We start from the raw sequence: 22,500 nt of genomic DNA on the forward strand, positions 1-22,500 counted from the left end.
TTGACACGTCCTCATCATGTTAACAAGATATACCCACGTGTGAGTGAGTGTATGGTTTATTTACGATATGGGTAATCTGTTTCACGTACGTAGGATATCCATGCATACGACATGTTCATATGCATATTTACATTTGACATGTACGAAAAAGTAAGTGCGAGTTGAGCTGAACCAATCTCCTGGCTCCTGAGAAAGTTACAAGCATTGGAAAGTTTTACACAGAATTTACCCAACGAATGTTTTGCTAAACAAGATGGGTGTATGTCAAACTAATAATTGTGAATTTTGTAATGAACTGTATACACTTGAGCACTTCTTTTTTCATTGTCAAGAGGTGAGGAACGTTTGGAAACTATGTAAAGACTTTATTTTTAAGCAAATTTATTATAATATAACTTTGAATGAAACAGATATATTATTTGGTTTTTGGAATGAAAATTTAAAAAACGATCAAATTTACTTTATAAATTATTGTATTTTGATAACAAAAATGACCATAGGAAAATTTAAGTATGGGAAGAAGTTAGACTTACGTATTTTATTGGAATTAGAGTTAAACATTAGACAGAAGTTTATGTTTTGTATAATATAAAGTTGACTATGTTATACAGAAAAAGACCAAGGAAGAAGGATGCTCCCCGCCTTAAAAAATAAAAATAAAATAAAAAATTTAAAAAATCGGGCAAAAAATATGGGTTGAAGCATCCTGCATGCAACTGAAGTCAATAAAAAAATAAAAAAAAATAAATAAAAAAGTGCGAGTTGAGCTGAACCAATCTCCTGGCTCCTGAGAAAGTTACAAGCATATAAATGAACACGCGACTTTCATGCTCATTCATTTGAACGTTCCTGTGGCTGTGTGTTGCAGGGACGGCAGTGTTCATCTGCTACGTGTGCAACCTGACGTTTTTCGGGGGCTGCATGGCGTTGCACGGGCGTCGCGTGTACAGCGAACGTCACACCCTCACGTGCAGGAAGGTCAAGGGTCACGACAAGCTATACGTAAGGTCACACTTTGGTTTGATGGGATAATATCTAAAGAAAACAGCCCTCATATCGCTTCCAACGTTATACGATAAGACTTTGCGTTACAAATAATGCTACCGCGCAGGAGGACTGCCTTCACTATACAAAAGCAAGTGAATTGAAAGTTGTGTTACATTAGAGTAACGTTTGCAAAGAAAGGGCACTCTTACTGGGGGTTGGGCTGGTTACTTCCCTTGATGAAAAATGGTGTGTATGTACGTGTTGCACGTTAGTGCTAGGACTGGGTTGGTCCGGTGTCAGAATAATGTGACTGGGTGAGACATGAAGCCTGTGCTGCGACTTCTGTCTTGTGTGTGGTGCACGTTATAAATTATGTCAAAGCAGCACCGCCCTGATATGGCCCTTAGTGTTCGGCTGGGCGTTAAGCAAACAAACAAACAAAAAATAGATGGTGCTATTCGTCAAGCCGCAACTAGACACATTTCAAGCACCGGAGAGAAGCAGCGCCCTGACACTCATTCACTCACTTTGATTTGATTAATCACCATAGTGTGGTGCGTTTTAAGACAATCGAGCCGTGTCCATCTAGATTCAGGTAGATTGGATTCCTCATACTAGGTACTCAAAAGTGATTTTTCAAACTCCAGAATTAAAGGTTATAACTTCCATGGTCTTGTAGATCTTTTTATTCTGAGCACAGTGATGTAAATTTGTATTCTGTAGGTGAATTAGTTTAGTAGTTATGTACATTTGAAAAGTGCAATTGTAGGCCTTTTAAACTCACTTTTTTCAAGAATAAAAAATCGTCAACTTTGGAGCCTCACTGTGAACCCAAAACAAGAAATATGAAGCTAATTTTGAACAGATTACCTCTCCATATCTAAGACTTTTAGCTCAATTTTTTCCCCAAAATTTACGGGAAAGAAATAATTGAATTGAAGAACCCGAACTTGGGCAAATCGTTCAATTTTACCCTTCAAACACGTCTAAATCTTTAAAAGGATATATTTCAGCTTCTAACTGTCCTACCAACATGAACTTTACATCAAAATGATCAGCATCGACAGATCTGTAAACACATATACACAGACAAAGAAATAAAACAGGTTTGAAAATTTTCATTTTTCAAGGCTACCCATCTAATCTTCATCTGGAGCTGGAAGATTAGTGCCGCCCAGATGAGCCTTGAGGCTGGCTGTCAGGTCCTCAATGCTACCAGTGAGTCGAAGGCAGCCCTTCTGATTCAATACTGTTTTCTGGTATCGAATTTGGTCCTTCAATGCGTTCAAGAGGGTTGATTTCTTTTCTCTTCTCAGTCGTATCACCAGAGCATCAACATCTTCTGCAATGACACAGAGGCCAACAACAGCCGTCATCTTTCTTATTAGCTCGGTTTTGGTTGCTGCCTGTCTGGCCTCCTTTGCCGCCTTTTTTGCCTTGTTTTCCAGGAGCCTCTGCCTCAGTCGCAGCAACACCGCTTTCTCTTGTTGGCGGTTGTGGTGTCGCAAAGACTTCCCTTTCCTTGGAGCGAAGGCAAGAAGATGGCTTGACTGGGTCTCCAGTTTCTTCTTCAACCACAGTGTTGTCCTGTTGTGGCTCAGCATATTTGTTGACGACCTCTGGTGGACAGATGCATTGCGCCGCTTGTTAATGTCATAGCCCAGGTCACCGAAAATGTTTTCACCGAGCAGATTTGTCAGTGGGCAGTGGTTGAGGACATCTGGGAAGGGAACTGATTGTCCCCCATACACACCGTCTTCCAGAAAGTCATTCAACTGCCTGCGCAATACACTGCACATTGTCTGGCATCAGCTGCCGTAGAGTACACTGGACTGCTTCGATGTGCTGACTGGCAAAGTTGTAGATACTGTCCTTCAGGGCTGCTTTGTCTCCTTGCAGTTCGAATTCCCCATCAAAGATGCCCAGAAAGTGAGGGTCCAGGAGAATGCTGGAATAATGCATCAATAAAATACTTACAAAAATTCAGCAATTAATACAATATATATTGCTCGTGCTATAACCAAACACTGAATCACAGAATTCTTTCCTTACATTTCTTTGTTCTTGAATATAAAGTTCAGCTAGAGTTGCAAATTACTCTGGTATACGCAGATATTTTTGAATTCATTCGTACAAAATTAACCCTTGAAGTGTCACAGAAAAATGTCAGTTTGTTAATATGAAAAGAAAACAGAAAAAAGCTGAAGAATAGGCTGGATATTCTGCAACTTGCTTGTCCATCCTGTGGATAATGAGCTGGATATATACTTGTGGAACTCTGTGTACTTGACTTCACTTTGGAGAAGCTCCAAGTATGGACCGGTGATTCGGACGAAGACCAGGGCAACAGCACACACCACAGCTACAAGTCGGGGGTCATCCGGACCTGCAGCAACACTCTCAATCTTGAGTGGCTCTCTTCCCTCATCCCTCTCTCCCTACCGCCAACAATCGACTTTTCTCCCTACCGCCAACAATCGCCAACATCCCACTCTCTTTCTCTCCCTCCCTCCCCCTCTCTCTCCCTCCTACTCTCTTCCTCCCCCCTTATCTCCCTCCCCCTCTCTTACTCCCTCCCTCCTCTCTCTCTCTCCCTCTATCCCACTATCTCTTTCTTTCCCTCCCTCCCTCCCTACCTCCATCCCTCCCACACTTCCTCTCCCCCCCTCTTCTTCCTCCCTCCCTATCTCCCTCCCTCCCCTTCTCTCACTCCCTCCCTCCTCTCTCTCTCCCTCCATCCCACTATTTCTTTCCATCCCTCCCTCTTCCTCCCCATTTATCTCTATCTCCATATCTCTCCCCCCTTACCCTCCCTCTCTTTCTCCCTCTCTCCACCCCTCTTTCCATCTCTCTATCTCCCTCCCTCCCTTTATTTCTCTCTCTCTCTCCCTCCATCCCGCTCCCCCCCCCCCCCGCCCCTGCTGTGTCTCCTCTCTCTCATTCTCTCCTCTCTCTCACTCGCTCTCACTCCCTGTCTAGTCTCTCCCTCTCTCTCTCTCTCTCTCTCTCTCTCTCTCTCTCTCTCTCTCTCTCTCTCTCTCTCTTTCCATCTTGTGCAAATTCGTAGTGTTATTTTCACTGTTTTGTCATTTCTCTTGACAACACTTCTTCTTCCAAATATTCTGCAAGTAAAGTCCGCTTGCTTAGATCTGCGCATTTTTTGTTAGATCTGATATTGGGGGAAAGTGGTAAAACCAAGTAAGTCCACAAAATGCCCAACAAAACCAAAACCATCCATCAGATTATTATGAAAATCGGGTTTTAAACGTAAATTAATGCTATCTATCTTATTATCTCGGTGGTTTGATCTAGATAATCATCACTTTTGAGACATTTTATCAAACAGTAAAAGTCGTTTTTCTCGGAAGTAGCGTCAGTGGACTTACTCGGTTAGATCTAGATCTAGCGTCTCCCACTCTTTCACTGTGTCTATGCTTACTGTGTGTGTGTGTGTATGTGTGACGGAGTGATTGAGTTTGTGTTACTGTGTGTCGATTTCTTACGGGAGCCTTGAAGGCTTCGCCTCTTGTTAGTTATAACTGATGTAATGGTATCGTTTCTTTATAAGGAAGCCAAAGGCAATTCTCAACTGTAACCCGAAATACCGGAGAACGTTGCAGCATGCAAAGCACACCTTGAAACGACATCGAGCAGACGACACAAAACCGCTGATTTTGCCACGGGTCACGTGACCTCGTTTTTTCATGATTTTCCACTTATATTTAGGTGCTACAACCACAAAACCTTCAGAAACCATGAATTTAAAAGCCCAGTCAAAGTTGCCCATTCAACAATCCTTCATTTGAAACGTACATTTAATTAAATCTGTTGAGAACCACAGCTACCATTTTACACACATGCACACCATCAATGGACGACCGATCTCTGCACATGCGATCGGCATTACTAGCATGTATCCGCACAGATTTTATTTATAACTGATAAAAACAATATGAATCAGGATTCTTAAGAACTGTACTCACCAACAAGAGCTTTGAGATTCCATGATTCGCATGGACGAGGCCGAGAATCAGCGATGTCTTCAGTCGCTCGACAGGGCCGTGAACAAGCTTCGGCCATCACGGCTCAGGGTGACTGGGTTGCACAGACGGCTTTGTTTACGTTTTTCTCCCGTAAAGTGCTCGGCGTACAAATAACGTTTAGGCAAGAAAAATACCGCATTAATTAGTCGAATACTTCTTCTTTCTGATAATATCCTTTTGAAATCGATTGTAAATCGCAAAACTTCCAAAAAATTATATCATATATTTCATTTGCTTTGCACGTTTTCTCGCCAACGTCCGATCCCGCTTACTGTTACATGTAAATGAAGCTGAGAAACAAAGCTTTTAATTGGTTATCATTTCTAGGTCAACCGATGAAACAACGCGAAGCACTCTGAGATTGTGTGAGCATACTGTCAGGCCTGACATGCCACAGAGCGTGACGTAATGGCATCCGGTGGTCACGGGGCCTTCGGTTTGAGAGTTGTTATCTGTTCTAGCTCAACAAATACAAACAACCATCACCACAGAAACCAAGATAAGACTTCAAACTTTTGTTTCATTCAGTTTTTTTATTACATGCGGTACGTAATTACACCAGAAATCATTTGTGAATCTTTAGCAAAACGGGATAACACCGGCTTTGGGACAACTCGGGAAAGAGGCTTTTGACTACCTACTCATACTCTTCAAATTATTTAAACTCGCCAGAATCTTGTCCTATACGGTCTGATCAATACTAAATCAACGCAACAATGTGTGCTCGGTGCAAAAAAGAAAAAATTCGTTTCATATATTGCTGTTGACCTTCCTTGGACAAATTATTCTTTTCAGGATGAGGGTCACTCCTGCTGGTTTCGCCGTTTCTGTGGAGGGTCAGTCCCGGAGGAGGTTGGGGCAGACGAAAGCCTGTGTGAGAAAGTCCCCCGAGTTCTTCTGCCTCGCCTGGTTCTGTGGAATCCCATGAAAGCGGTCATTTTATTCTGCTTTGCTGCATTCCTGGGTGAGAGGACTGGGTAACATGAAGTCAAGTCTTTGTATGTTAGCTCATAGGGTATAATATAATATAATATTGCAGCATTTCGAGTTTTACTGTTTATGAGATGGTGTAACAGGCGAAATAAATAAAGCAAGCAAGCAAGCAACCAACCAATTAACTCACTAAAAAAAAAAAAGCTAACGTATTAGCAAAAATTCTAAGTTATGATAATCTTGCTGGATGTTGCTAATCCAGCAGTGTTCGTTGTAATTACCATTGATCTTAGCGAAGGGCGCTGTGGTCTCTAAGGTTCCATGTTTTTGGGTTCATTCTTCTCAAGATCTATGAGTCAAAGGGAAGTAAGTTCTCCATGAACGACAACAGTAAGGTAGAGTAACTTACTCGGTACTTGTCCGCTGGCATCTGACAGAATGATGGCCATGAACACAATGCTTAGGCCTAAAAAAAAAATAGGTGTGGTTACGGTAACCCGACCTACCCTATTTTTAGGGGCCGACCCTATAACTTTTTATTACATTTGTCAAAAAAAAAAAAAAAAAAAAACGAGTGCAAAAAACGCAATGAAAGCGAAAGCGCCCGTGTCGCACACTTATTTCCCTGTCAAGTAGGTTTAATTTGTACACATTAGAAAAAAAAGTAAAAAAAAAAAAAATGATTGCCTACCTACCTACCCTATTTTTTTTGGCTATGTTACCGTAACCACACCTATTTTTTGGGGGGGCCTTACCTTCTCACAACTAACAAGTTCATTGTTTACAGGCACATTTAACCAAGTCGTCATTAACCTTCGCCGGTGGTCGTGGGTCCGTGTGGACCCAGAAGGGTGTGTAATTGCAAATATTTCTTAAACCGGTTGGAATTTTTTTAAGGCTGGAGAACACTTTGGAGGCCCAATTTCAAAGTGATTAGGTAGTTTTAAAAGTTACTTTTTCTGTTAGTTCAATGTTTGCTTTATCAGGAAAATACAAAATATAAAGGGCTTAACGCGCAAAATTTTAAGATAACGACTGAAGTTTAAGCATAGGTATCAGATTTTTTCACGCAAACACTACTGAATAAGTTGCAATATTGTATTGTGAAAATGTAAACAAAATAACAATCAGATGATCACAAACTGAAGAAGAGAAATAGGGAAGCAAAATAGAACATTAAACGTAGTGATTTTACTTGTGAATTCGGAAAAAAATCCTTTTGTATCCATTTTGAAGCTCAATTTGAAGCATGGAACACCAACAAACATTGATTAAAAGTGTTAAAGTGATTACAGTGTTCAGAAATAGTGTTAGATACCAAGTTGAGTTATCCCTCTTTACCAATTTAAAAAAAAATACACCTCTTAACGCGCAAAATTTTGAACTGTGATGCTTTTACTACCCCCACCCCCTTCCCATTTGTCAGAAAAGAGTGCATATTATCTTCCAAATAGAAAAGCAGGGTAGTCAGATGATCAAAAACTTAAGAAGAGAAAGAGGGAAGCAAAATAGAACATCCAACATAATGATTTAACTTGTGAATTATGAGAAAACTATTTTTTTTACCCATTTGTGAAGCTTAATTTGAAACTTGGAACACAGACAAACATATATTAAAAGTGTTAAAGTGATTACAGTGTTCAGAAATAGTGTTAGATACCAAGTTGAGTTATCCCTCTTTACCACTGTTAAAAGAAATACACCTCTTGTCGCGCAAAATCTTGAATTGTGATACTTTTACTTCCCCCACCCCCTACCCATTTTTTCAGAAAAGAGTGCATAATTATTATCTACCAAATAGAAAAGCAGGGTAGTCAGATGATCAAAAAATTCAGAACAGAAATAGGGAAGCAAAATAGAACATCCAACATAGTGATTTAACTGGTGAATTCTAAAAAAACCCCACTTTTTTACTCATTTTATTAGCTTAATTTAAAGCTTGGAACTGAAGACAGAAAAAAAAAATTAAAAGTGCTAAAGTGGTTACAGTGTTCAGAAATAGTGTTTGATACCAAGTTGAGTTATCCCTCTTCATCACAGTTAAAAAAAACACACCTCTTGTCGCGCAAAATCTTGAACTGTGATGCTTTTACTACCCCCACCCCCTACCCATTTTTCAGAAAAGAGTGCATATTATCTTTCAAATAGAAAACCAGGGTAGTCAGATGATCAAAAACTTAAAGAAGAGAAAGAGGGAAGCAAAATAGAACATCCAACATAATGATTTAACTTGTGAATTATTAAAAAAACATTTTTTTTACCCATTTTTGAAGCTTAATTTGAAACTTGGAACACAGACAAACATAAATCAAAAGTGTTAAAGTGATAACAGTGTTCAGAAATAGTGTTAGATACCAAGTTGAGTTATCCCTCTTTACCAATTTAAACAAAATACACCTCTTAACGTGCACAATTTTGAACTGTGATGCTTTTACTACCCCCACCCCCTTCCCATTTGTCAGAAAAGAGTGCATATTATCTTCCAAAAAGAAAAGCAGGGTAGTCAGATGATCAAAAACTTAAGAAGAGAAAGAGGGAAGCAAAATAGAACATCCAACATAATGATTTAACTTGTGAATTATGAGAAAACTATTTTTTTTTACCCATTTTTGAAGCTTAATTTAAAACTTGGAACACAAACAAACATAAATTAAAAGTGTTAAAGTGATTACAGTGTTCAGAAATAGTGTTAGATACCAAGTTGAGTTATCCCTCTTTACCACTGTTAAAAGAAATACACCTCTTGTCGGCCAAAATCTTGAACTGTGATACTTTTACTTCCCCCACCCCCTACCCATTTTTTCAGAAAAGAGTGCATATTATCTACCAAATAGAAAAGCAGGGTAGTCAGATGATCAAAAACTGAAGAACAGAAATAGGGAAGCAAAATAGAACATCCAACATAGTGATTTAACTGGTGAATTCTGAAAAAACCCACTTTTTTACTCATTTTATTAGCTGAATTTTAAAGCTTGGAAGACAGAGAGAAAAAAAATGAAAGTGCTAAAGTGGTTACAGTGTTCAGAAATAGTATTTGGTACCAAGTTGAGTTATCCCTCTTCATCACAGTAAAAAGAAACACACCTCTTGTCGCGCAAAATCTTGAACTGTGATGCTTTTACTACCCCCACCCCCTACCCATTTTTCAGAAAAGAGTGCATATTATCTTTCAAATAGAAAACCAGGGTAGTCAGATGATCAAAAACTTAAAGAAGAGAAAGAGGGAAGCAAAATAGAACATCCAACATAATGATTTAACTTGTGAATTATTAAAAAACCATTTTTTTAACCCATTTTTGAAGCTTAATTTGAAACTTGGAACACAGACAAACATAAATTAAAAGTGTTAAAGTGATTACAGTGTTCAGAAATAGTGTTAGATACCAAGTTGAGTTATCCCTCTTTACCAATTTAAAAAAAACAAAAAAACTCTTAACGCGCAAAATTTTGAACTGTGTTGCTTTTACTACCCCCACCCCCTTACCATTTTTCAGAAAAGAGTGCATATTATCTTCCAAATAGAAAAGCAGGGTAGTCAGATGATCAAAAACTTAAGAAGAGAAAGAGGGAAGCAAAATAGAACATCCAACATAATGATTTAACTTGTGAATTATGAGAAAACGATTTTTTTACCCATTTTTGAAGCTTAATTTAAAACTTGGAACACAAACAAACATAAATTAAAAGTGTTAAAGTGATTACAGTGTTCAGAAATAGTGTTAGATACCAAGTTGAGTTATCCCTCTTTACTACTGTTAAAAGAAATACACCTCTTGTCGGCCAAAATCTTGAACTGTGATACTTTTATTTCCCCCACCCCCTACCCATTTTTTCAGAAAAGAGTGCATATTATCTACCAAATAGAAAAGCAGGGTAGTCAGATGATCAAAAACTGAAGAACAGAAATAGGGAAGCAAAATAGAACATCCAACAGAGTGATTTAACTGGTCAATTCTGAAAAATAACCCACTTTTTTACTCATTTTATTAGCTAAATTTTAAAGCTTGGAAGACAGAGAGAAAAAAAATTAAAAGTGCTAAAGTGGTTACAGTGTTCAGAACTAGTGTTAGATACCAAGTTGAGTTATCCCTCTTCATCAAAGTTAAAAGAAACACACCTCTTGTCGCACAAAATTTTATACTGTGATGCTTTTACTACCCCCACCCCCTACCCATTTTTCAGAAAAGAGTGCATATTATCTTCCAAATAGAAAAGCAAGGTAATCAGATGATCAAAAACTTAAGAAGATAAATAGGGAAGCAAAATAGAATATCCAAAATAGTGATTTAACTGTAGATTTCAGAAGAAAAAACCCCTTTTTTTTAATCATTTTTGAAGCTGAATTAGAAGTTTGGAAGACAGAAAAAAAAAAGAAAAAAAGTGCTAAAGTGGTTACAGTGTTCAGAAATAGTGTTAGATACCAAGTTGAGTTTTTGCTCTTTATAAAAGAAACACACCTCTTGTCGCGCAAAATCTTGAACTGTGATCCTTTTACTACCCCCGCCCTCTACCCATTTGAACAGAAAAGAGTGCATAATTTAATTATTTGTATTCTCTTCCAATTAGAAAAATAAGTAAAAGCAACTGGACATTTTTAAAATACATCTTTTCTGTCAGTCCAAGGATTGCTTAGTCCATTAAAAACAAACAGACTAGGATTTAACGCACCCATTTTAAGAAAAAGTTAACATGATAATTGATATAATTATCAGACTTTTTTTTATGCAATTACTACTGAAGATTCCAGACCAGGTAAAACAATCATTTTATATCCTTTGTCACATTTTTTTTTTTTTATAAATCTATCTATAGCGAGTCTTGTCTCTTTGTGTCATTTAGTTATTTTCAAGAATTCTATCCTGGCAACAACAACAACAAAAACACCTACCTACCTACCCTATTTTTTTTAGCCATGTTAATAGAAACAGACAATTTATTTGTTTTGGCCTAAAGATCTTGAAACATTTGTTTTAATAGAGAAATAACAAGTACAGCCATTAGCTGTGTCACTCGAATTTCTTTGTCAGGCTGAAACTTAGCTGTTGCGTTGGTGTCTGCTGTGTGTATCTGGGTCCAAAGCAACTTTCACATTCTCATCTACACACTCACGTTACACAAGTATATATATATACAATTCCACCCACAGAGGCGTTCGGGGATGGGGGTCTCGCACTCGGGCGAATCACACCACAAAATACAAAGTATAACGTACACAGATTTTACTATTGAACCAAAAAGCAAATTAAATCATGAATAAATCAATCAAGCAAAACTTCCACACAATGACACACTCACTCTCGGTTCACACTGCGCTCTGGACGTGCACACTTGGCAGCACGTATACCGTTCCGGCACCGTTTGTCTTCCTGCAAGTCCAGCATAGGCACACAATTGTCCAAGAATCACAATAATCCTCGTGAATGTCACAGCAGGCATAGTAGAAAAGTCCAAAAGGGTGCGTTGATGGTGGTAATCCGGTGTACACACACACAGACACACACACACACACACACACACACACACACACACACACACACACACACACACACACACACACACACACACACTCCGGTTTGGTAAGTTACCTGATAAATAATGTAGCCTGTGGATTTAACGGGGAGACTGGTCAGACAGGAAGAGCATTTCACATTTCCGATGTTCAGCGATAAACTTGTTTTCTTCGAGAGTTCGATCTTCGTGCGATTCTGGCGCGTTGTCACCAAGAACGTAAAAAAAAACCCCCAGGATATCATCATGATGCCTCTCTACAAAAACCAGGCAGTCTAGGAACTCTTCATCTAAAGTCAGTCAGTATTAGCCCCTCAACACAATGATCCTCATCTTGTTCCATAGTGATTTCTGCCGCCAAAGAACGTGTGGTTCTTAACTCACAAGACGGATTTGTCGTCTTCCATTGCGAAATTCAGATCTACCCCAACTACGTGCATTGATCTGAGCAATAAAATGTAGATGCGATAATCTGCAAACATCTCTTCAACACAATCTACATCTTGTCCCATCGTGATTTCTGTCGGCAAAGAACATGTGGTTCTCAGCTCACAAGACCGATTTGTCATCTTTCAGAAATTCAGATCTGCCCCAAGTACGTGCAATAAAATGTAGAAGCGATAATCTGAAAAAAAATCTTTTCGCGTGAACGCTGCCACGTTGTCATCAGTCCGATGTCTTTTATCCAGAGCAGGGATGAACACACTTTTTCATCAGTAGTTTGTTATGTTTATCCGCAGACTGCTTTCCATTACTTGTCTGTTTTAGATTGACTCGTGGGGTTCTTCAGCCAGGCAAAAAGTGTTTGTTTACTGACACGTTCTCACGCACGACATGTCGTAAATGCAAGTTCTAACGATTGTTTTTTTATTGCACTGATAGAGAATGTCGATATTTGTAAACGTCTGCCATTTCCTAATGTTTATTTCATTATTTTGCATACGGATATGGCTAGTAAGTGGATAATCTGTTACGACACGAAACGCGTTCTAAATCCGGGAAGGGAGGCTACTCCAACGTAGAAGGGAGGCTACTCCAACGTACTTTCCAAAGTGTGCTCCAGCCTTAATGAGGTTTTAAGAATGCCTCAGGCACCTAAATAATTCTTATGTCCTAAAATTTCAGCGAGAATTAATTAAAAGAAACAAGTCGCGTAAGGCGAAAATACAACATTTAGTCAAGCTGTCGAACTCACAGAATGAAACTGAACGCAATGCAATTTTTCAGCAAGACCGTATACTCGTAGCATCGTCAGTCCACCGCTCGTGACAAAGGCAGTGAAATTGACAAGAAGAGCGGGGTAGTAGTTGCGCTGAGAAGGATAGCACGCTTTTCTGTACCCCTCTTCGTTTTAACTTTCTGAGCGTGTTTTTAATCCAAACATATCATATCTATATGTTTTTGGAATCAGGAACCGACAAGAAATAAGATGAAAGTGTTTTTAAATCGATTTCGGAAATTTAATTTTGATAATAATTTTTATATGTTTAATTTTCAGACCTTGTTTTTAATCCGAATATAACATATTTATATGTTTTTGGAATCAGAAAATGATGAAGAATAAGATGAACGTAAATTTGGATCGTTTCATAAAAAAATAATTTTAATTACAATTTTCAGATTTTTAATGACCAAAGTCATTAATTAATTTTTAAGCCACCAAGCTGAAATGCAATACCAAACCCCGGCCTTTGTCGAAGATTGCTTGGCCAAAATTTCAATCAATTTGATTGAAAAATGAGGGTGTGACAGTGCCGCCTCAACTATTACAAAAAGCCGGACATGACGTCATCAAAGAAATATATCGAAAAAATGAAAACATCATCCGGGGATATCATACCCAGGAACTCTCATGTCAAATTTCATAAAGATCGGTCCAGTAGTTTACTCTCAATCGCTCTACACACACACACGCACACACACACATACACCACACCCTCGTCTCGATTCCCCCCTCTACGTTAAAACATTTAGTCAAAACTTGACTAAAAGAAAAAAGAGGTCATATTTAGACTACAAACATCGTGGGGCCGTGCGGACCCATGTTTATCAAAGAAGAAAATGAGAAGCATGGGTCCGTACGGCCCCACGATGACTTCCGTGTGTAGTCGATAACCCGGACGTGCGAAGGTTTTAATAAGTCTTTGACTTTGTGCTCCGACAGCAACCCCATGCAGTGTAGACCGAGTAACGCATGAAATCTAATCACATTCGCTCGTCTTTCACATGCTGATGAGTTTTATACCCATGGTTTTTATTACATTTAGTCAAGTTTTGACTAAATGTTTTAACATAGAGGGGGAATCGAGATGAGAGTAGTGGTGTATGTGTGTGTGTGTGTGTGTGTGTGTGTGTGTGTGTGTGTGTGTGTGTGTGTGTGTGTATAAAGTGATTCCGAGAAAAGTACTGGACCGATCTTCATGAAACTTGACATGAGAGTTTCTGAATATAATATCCCCAGACTTTGTTTTTCATTTGTTTGATAAATGTCTTTGATGACGTCATATCCGGCTTTTTGTGATAGTTGAGGCAGCACTGTCACGCTATCATTTTTCAACCAAATTGGTTGACATTTTGGTCAAGTAATCTTCGACGAAGCCCGGACTTTGGTATTGCATTTCAGCTTGAAGGCTTAAAAATTAATGAGTTTGCTCATTAAAGTTGTCATTAAAATCGATGTTTTGCAAACAGATTTAAAATTGATTGCATTGTATTCCTCATCTTCTCCTGAATTCAAAAATATATAGATATGTCATGTTTACTGTAACAATATATAGATATGTCATGTTTACTGTAACAATATATAGATATGTCATGTTTACTGTAACAATATATAGATATATCATGTTTACTGTAACAATATAGAGATATGTCGTGTTTACTGTAACAATATATAGATATGTCATGTTCACTGTAACAATATATAGATATGTCATGTTTACTGTAACAATATATAGATATGTCATGTTTACTGTAACAATATATAGATATGTCATGGTTACTCTAAAATTGTGCTCATGCAGAATGACAGAAAGTAGGTTTAGTAAGTACTAAGGACGCGTACTACGCGGCGGCGAGCGTGACCCGTCTTGGTCTTTGGTATGGTTAACCGAGACTAATTGAATGTAGTCTCGGCGATGATTGGTTTGTGGTGTTGATCTTGACTAAATGTTTTTATATCGCTTCACGCGACTTGTTTCTGTTGTTTCCGGCTCAACTGACCTCTTCTGACAGCTTACTTCTTATGAACTGTGGATTGAAACACCTAGGCGGATACTCACCCCGACACGTACAAATATAGCTCTGTACACTTATCCGCTCACAGGAAAAAAATGCGCATATAAACATGGAGAGCGTTTCTTTAATTTATGTTGAAAATATTATGACCCCCTACCCATCTCCACCCCACCCCAACCCCAATCCTACCAACAACAAAGAATTTTTTTTTTTTAAAAGAATGAAAGAAAATACGAAGGAAAAAAAAGAGACAGAGAAAAGAAAGGAAAATAAGGGATTTGATCATTTGTTTATAATTACCTGTTTAACAAGTGATACGTGAAGTTAGCCTACAGGCACGTTTCATGATATTGAGGATTGCAGTTTCCCCCTCACACACAATATTCCAAAATAATAAATAGTCAAACAGGGACCAAAAAACAGTTTGCACCAAGAGTTCAACTTTTTATCTATCCAAAACAGTAAAAAAAATTATATGAACATTCGTATTTCCAAGATGATTGGCGTTCCAAGACGCTATATCCTAAAACCCCCAAAACATGCTTTTACAACTTTAGTGCATAATAACTGCCCAAAGGTGCTGTTTAAAGCAACCATTGATAATAATTTTTAACATACTCCTTGAACACATTAAGAAAAATGGTTAACTTGCAAATAAAGGGACAGCATTGATCAGAACAATGGTAAGATAAAGGACGCTACTTATATTTTGTACATTTTTTTTATCTTTATCGTTTCCTGTAGACCTCAGAAGTTCTAGCCAGCTTAAGAAATCATTCTAAAATCGAAAAACAAACATCTATACATTTTGTACGCAGAGTAGATTGATATTTGACACAGTCACACAGACATACGTGGGCTATGGGGCAACCCTACCCCCTAAATTTGAAAACGGGGTCAATTTCTTAACTGCATGTATTCAGGAAAACAATCCCTAAAAATTTTTTTTTTGTCACAAAATTAATGAACTTATGACTTTAGAAAAGCATTCAAAAATGCATATATACAACGCTTTTTCTTTGGTCCCAATTCAAGGGGGTGTGCTATTCTCAGGTAACACTGTGAACGCTCAAATGAGACTTGGTCACATGTCAAAAAAAGTAATCCCCCCTGTTGTTCATGGTTGGTTGGTGGGATTTTTTTTATCTGAGCCATTGGCAAGCATGAAATGTCATCAACATTAGGAAAGACATAGTATCTCCCATTGTCTTTTGCGCGCAAACACTTCACACAGATCTCCTCTCGATCTGGCCCATCGGGGAAATGGGTTGACTTGGGGATGATCACCGCCCTGTATCTCTCCACCTTTCCATCCATGCTGACAAAGTCAGCGGTCACAAAGTCCCCAACTTGAATGTCTCACTGTGGGACAAAGAACCTGGTTTTCACGACTGGCACCACATGGTTGGCTGACCACGCGGCATCCAGTGGCGTGTTGTGGGTAGACGTCCATTGGACATAAATTGGGAAGGACGTCGCTGGATCATCTGGTTTGCATACTTTGTTCATGTACAACATTTAGTCAAGCTGTCGAACTAACAGAATGAAACTGAACTCACTGCATTTTTACAGCAACAGCGTATACTCGTAGCATCGTCAGTTCACCGCTCGATGCAAAGGCAGTGAAATTGACAAGAAGAGCGGGGTAGTAGTTGCGCTGAGAAGGATCGATAGCACGCTTTTCTTTATCTCTATTCTTTTTAACTTTCTGAGCGTGTTTTTAATCCAAACATATCACATCTATATGTTTTTGGAATCAGGAACCCACAAGGAATAAGATGAAATTGTTTTTAAATCGATTTCGGAAATTTTGTTTTAATAATAATTTTTATATTTTTAATTTTCAGAGCTTGTTTTTAATCCGAATATAACATATTTATATGTTTTTGGAATCAGAAAATGATGAAGAATAAGATGAATGTAAATTTGTATCGTTTTAGAAACAAATTATTTTTTTTACAATTTTCAGGTTTTCAATTACCAAAGTTATTAATTAATTTTTAAGCCACCAAATTGAAATGCAACACCGAAGTCCGGCCTTTGTCAGAGATTGCTTGGCCAAAATTTCAATCAATTTGATTGAAAAATGAGGGTGTGACAGTGCCGCCTCAACTTTGACAAAAAGCCGGATATGACGTCATCAAAGGTATTTATCGAAAAAAAATAAAAAATATCCGGGGATATCATTCCCAGGAACTCTCATGTCAAATTTCATAAAGATCGGTCCAGTAGTTTGGTCTGAATCGCTCTACACACACACATACACACGCACAGACAGACACACACATACACCACGACCCTCGTCTCGATTCCCCCTCTACGTTAAAACATTTAGTCAAAACTTGACTAAATGTAAAAATAAAAAAAATAAAATAAAAAAATGGGATAGCGGCGAAACGGGATTGCGCCAAAATGGGATGCGGTAGTAAGATGACGCTTGGCTTGTGAAATGTCGCCAAAATGGGACGGCGGCAAAACGGGATTGCACGTAAATGGGATATTGCGCGAATTATAAACGAAGGAGTAGGCCCTAAGTTTCTCGTACGAGATGTTTACTGGGAGTAAATATTTGGGGAGTAAAATTTAGTTCCTTGTGGAGTTCTTTTTTCGTACAAGATTTTTACTGGAAGTTTACTCCGGAGTCAATTTTTCGTGGAGTAAAAATTTCGTGTTACACCGGTTCATGACCGTTGTGGTAACGAGCGCACATTGCTGTCTCCATATTGTGTTCCTACGAATCGAAAGTACGATCGCCAAGCCCTTCTGTCATTGAAGGCAACGTTCGATATTTGCGTCTGTCAGCGTCGCCAACGTTCGACAGATTGTACTACTGTTACTCACAAACTTTCAATTTACACAATGAAATGCCAATAACATGCAAACACAACAATGGGAGACGAAGGAAAACCTACTAGCGATTGGAATTATGCAAACGAACTCACAAATCCCTCACTTTCCGAATGCAAATGCTGCAAATCCGTATGCGTGCGTCGCTGTGTCGAACGTTGGGTTGACGAACGTTGCTGACAGACGCAACAAAACTTGATCAAAAGGCACTAAAAACGATTAAATGTTTTACTTACTGGGTATCGCATTCCTCTTTTTCTTCCTGCAGACGATATGAAGCGGTTGAAACGTCGTTTCCGATGAAAGGCTCGGTTATTTCCGTTAAAAACGAAGTTTGCCGAACGTGTGATTCAGTCTACAGACACCGGTCGGATCACAACAAAAATGTTCATTCTTTGCGATTTTGTGATACTGTTGATGATACACCTGCTTTCCAGTGAAGAACATCAATAAAATGATGTTCACAAGCAAGAATAACAGACAAAAGCACGCGATGTGTAAAATTAGGCTTTGCTTTGCAAACAAAGCACGTGTTTTTTTTACTGACAGACACTTTCGGTGGCGATTGAAAATTTTTCCAGAAACGGTTTTATGCTCCCATTTGATATTTTTTCCCTATTTTATCTAGTCAGAGACTAACCTTGTGTATTAATTGAATTAATAACCCCATTATCATAAGTTTTGTGTGATATTTCGTGTCTGCTTCAATCACACTTTGAGATGGGGTCATGTGACAGAAGGAAATGGTGTCTGTCAGGATTCACACGTTCGCTTCGAAAAACTCGCTCAAATAATTGCTCAAACACAAACATTTTAGCTTTTATTTATTTTTTTGTATTGCAAATACCATACTTACTCATGCCAAGCAGAAAAAATGATGAAAATCAACACAGTAAGCAAGTAATTTGAAGGCAAAGTTTACACACATCAAAGAGTCTGAATACCGTGAAACCTGCCTACATGCCTATGTAGGTGTGTATGCATGTGTGTTGGTGTGTCGGTGTGTCAAGTGTGCAAGTAAAAAGGGTATTGTAGTTGTACATATATTACTTTAGATATTTTTTGTTTTTGTTTTTTTTGTTGTTGTTATTATGGGTTTTATGAATTTTCTTCTCTTATTCTTTTATAATTATTAATTAATGACCTATATGTGCTGATGACCAATTTAATTTCCTTTGTTGGATCAATAAAATGTTATGAGTTATGAGTTATGAGTTATATTTCGCAGGCAAACGTGGGAGCATACTGTACTAATTTTTAATCGCCCTTTCCAGTCCAGTTCTACCATTATATCCTTAGAATAGCATCTCTGAATGGACTATGAACCGTGAACTTTTACTGCTTTGACGTGATGACATTTCTCGTAATCAAAATCATAATTAAATGAAACAATAGTACTTCATTTATGCTGTACACATTGTCATAAACATCCGTACAGAAAAATCAACAACCAAAACTATCCACGTTTTTTGAATTTTGCAAAACAATTTAGTGTATATTTAAGTAGATTAGAAACCATAGAATCTGTATTGATCGAAATCTGAACATCGGTACGAAATTTCACCAGAGGACAGTTTTCATCAAGTAACTTGAATCATATTGTACAGTGCGTTTTATACCGGGGAGGAACAACCAGACAACCCAGTCAGCTTCGCTGAAAAGAAAACCCTCGTGAAGGCAGCAGTGCGACCACAATCCACGAGAGACGCATATCATCTCCTAGAACGATGGCAGCAATTAGTGATCATGCGACTACGAACTGGTCACTGTCGCCTCAACGCCCACATGTTCAGGAAGCTAAAGCTGACCCCATCACCAACCTGTCCCTGTGGTCTGGAAGACCAGACTCCAGAACATGTCTTAATGACATGCCCCCAACTCAAACCAATCAGAGACAAAGTGTGGCCAGCATCAGTCCCTCTCCGCACCAAACTCTATGGGAGCAGACAAGACCTGGAAGCCACGACGTCATTCGTCTCGCAGACTAAACTGATGGTGTGACGGCGAACGCAAGAAGAAAAAGATACCGGGTTTTTCCCGTTCTCTGTCACGCACGTTTTACCTGTATAGGCTTATGTGTTACAGGTGTGTCGATTTGGGGAGCCATGGGTCTGAAGCAGGGCCTGCTTTTAAAACACCTGGTGTTACCAAACTCCTTTTACTACAAATACAATAGCTGGGAGGAGGACATTTTTGGAATCACGTTTCCTGTTAGGTAAGTAAAACACGTCCTAATGTTCAGTCCGTGACTAAGTCTTTTTCACTATCACGCATCTGCATTGGCTGCTGAATGTTGTGTGTGTGTGTGTGTAATAATAATAATAATACGAATATTTATAACGCGCACATATCTCACCAACAGGCGACTCAAGGCGCACATACACTCGTTCACACACACGGAGACTTAAAGTCACTAGCACACACACACACACCATCAAACATTAAAATATGTACAGTTATTCAGGGTGGGATGGGGTGGGCAGTGTATAATGCATGGATTATTTGGAAAAAAGGAATGTCTTGAGTGCAGATTTGAATGATTCGAGGGACTGTTGTTGGCGGAGGGGGAGAGGTAGTGTGTTCCATTGGCTAGGTGCTTGGAAAGAAAATGAGCGTTGACCTGCTGTTTTGAGTTTGGTGTGGGGGATGTTGAGCTTGAGGGAGTCGGCAGATGATCTGAGTGTTCGTGAAGGGACATAGAGAGAAAGAGAGTCGGAGAGATAGGCAGGGGCGAGACCATGGAGGCATTTGTAGGTGAGAGTGTTGATTTTGTAGGTGATACGGGCAGGAACGGGCAACCAGTGGAGCTGATTTAGGAGGGGGGTGATATGATCTGTGTGTGTGTGTGTGTGTGTGTGTGTGTGTGTGTGTATGTGTGTGCGTGCGTGCGTGCGTGTGTGTGTGTGTGTGTTTGTGTGTGTGTGTGTGTGTGTGTGTGCCTGCGTTGGGTGCGTGCGTGCGTGTGTGTGTGCGTGCGTGCGTGCGTGCGTGTGTGCGTGCGTGCGTGTGTGTGTGTGTGTGACAGAGAGAGAGAGAGAGAGAGAGAGAGAGAGAGAGAGAGAGAGAGAGAGAGAGAGAGAGAGAGAGAGAGAGAGAGAGAGAGAGAGAGAGAGAGAGAGAGAGAGCTCTGTGATACTGCAACAGGCTCTCCAAAACTCAATCTTGTTTTACTGATTCGATTGGAACAATATAATATAACAAGGACTTACTCAATTCAAACCATACTATAAGTGTTCTTTATTCAATCTTAAATATCGCCCTTTTGTGATCGACGTGCCGCTAAACTATGCCTAGGCCTACTTACTGAAACCATAATGAATTTCGTTTCTCCACTCTTACATTGGTGATAGACGAGCCGCTAAACTATGCCAACTTATTTAAACCATAATGAATTATTTTGTTTCTCCACTCTTATACCGCAGTTTTGTGATCGACGAGCCGCTAAACTATGCCAACTTCACCGTTTCGAAGGAGGTGAACAACCTTCTCAACAAAGCTCGAGATGACCCGGACATCAACAGCTACGGATCTTACTGCTGGCTCGTCGATTTTTTCTTCTCGGCTCACTTCAACCCCACATCCAACCACGCCTTCGTGCAGAACCTGAGAAACAAATTCCTTCCCGAGAACCCTCACTACCTCAGCGACCTCGTCATCGACGAAGAATTTGACGTCATCGTTGCGTCACGCTGTCACGTGTACACGGAGAACGTCAGGGAGTCGACCGAGCAGACGGAGCTGATGATCAGGCTGAGAGAGATGGCGGACGCAGCGAGGATTAAGGTGTTCGCCTACCAGCCGGTGTTCGTGTTCTTCGAGCAGTACGCGGAGATCGTGCCCAACACGAAGCTGACGGTAGGCGCCACCCTTGCGGCCATGGTCGTCGTGTCGTTCATCCTCCTGGCGCATCCGCTCATGGTCTTTCTCGTTCTCTTCAACGTGGTGATGATCGTCACGGGAATCTTCGGCTTCATGGCGCTGTGGGGCTTGTCTCTGAGCTCCGTCACTATGATCCACCTTATCATGAGTGTCGGATTTTCCGTGGATTTCTCCGCTCACGTCTGTGCTGCCTACATGACGTCATTGGAGCGTACACGTCAGGAGCGTGCGCGTCACGCGCTGACGCACGCCTCGGGTCCCATCCTCAACGGAGGTCTCTCCTCTTTCGTCGGCATCGTCGTTCTCGTCATCTCCGAGTCTTTCATCTTCCGTTCTTTCTTCAAAATCATGGTCCTCGTCATCCTTTTCGGCGTCCTGCACGCTGTCTTCCTCATGCCTGTCATCTTGTCTCTGATTGGCCCGGAGCTGTCAGGTGACGAGAAGGACCCCCGCAATTCGACCATCGTGGTGAAGGCGGGTGAGAAGACAGCCAATTGGAAGCCTCCTTGCACACTGAACGCAACCTCACTTTCAGACAATAAGAACGAAGGAGAGGTTTCGGACTGGTTAGGCGGGGTTGCTGCATTTGAGAACCAAGGCTTTGCGACACACATGTGAACTGCATGCAGTATGTTGGTTTAGGGTAACGTGACCAAAAAAATGGGGTCGGTAGGTCGGCTTTTTTTTAAAAACTTAAATTTAATTTTTTTTAATTTGGTCGATTTTATAGGAGGTTACTTCCGTTAGTTACAGTACTGTTCGCAAAATGTGCCAAAAAAGTTTTTTTTTTTTTTTAGAAATGAAAAAAAAGTTTTAGGGTCGGCGGGAAAAAAAAGGGTCGGTCGGGTTACCCTAAACCAACATATATTTTTGTTTGGCCTTATATCAGTGCCCAAAGTCCACAGTCTGAGGCAGCTGAATGCCACACACATGGGCGTGGATCATTCCACGATAAAAAGCTTGGACACGTTACCCATTGTGCGAAAACAGAGACACAAAAACAGAGACACGAAAACAGAGAAACGAAAACAGAGACACGAAAACAGAGACACGAAAACAGAGACAC

General features: G+C 39.8%; 1 protein-coding gene across 1 annotated transcript in view; it reads left to right on the plus strand.

Moving 5' to 3' along the window:
- The window catches only part of LOC138976521 (patched domain-containing protein 3-like), a 54,978-nt gene that overhangs the window by 30,952 nt on the left and 1,526 nt on the right, over positions 1 to 22,500 (plus strand). Inside the window, exons 7-10 of the mRNA XM_070349383.1 lie at positions 869 to 1,002; positions 5,826 to 5,994; positions 19,641 to 19,770; positions 20,978 to 22,500. The exon at positions 20,978 to 22,500 is cut by the window's right edge and continues 1,526 nt beyond it. Of these exons, the coding sequence (XP_070205484.1) occupies positions 869 to 1,002; positions 5,826 to 5,994; positions 19,641 to 19,770; positions 20,978 to 22,052 (1,508 nt within the window). The 3' untranslated portion in view covers positions 22,053 to 22,500. The remainder of the gene's footprint in view (positions 1 to 868; positions 1,003 to 5,825; positions 5,995 to 19,640; positions 19,771 to 20,977) is intronic.

Source organism: Littorina saxatilis, linkage group LG9, assembly GCF_037325665.1.
Source record: "Littorina saxatilis isolate snail1 linkage group LG9, US_GU_Lsax_2.0, whole genome shotgun sequence".
NCBI classification, from domain to species: domain Eukaryota; kingdom Metazoa; phylum Mollusca; class Gastropoda; order Littorinimorpha; family Littorinidae; genus Littorina; species Littorina saxatilis.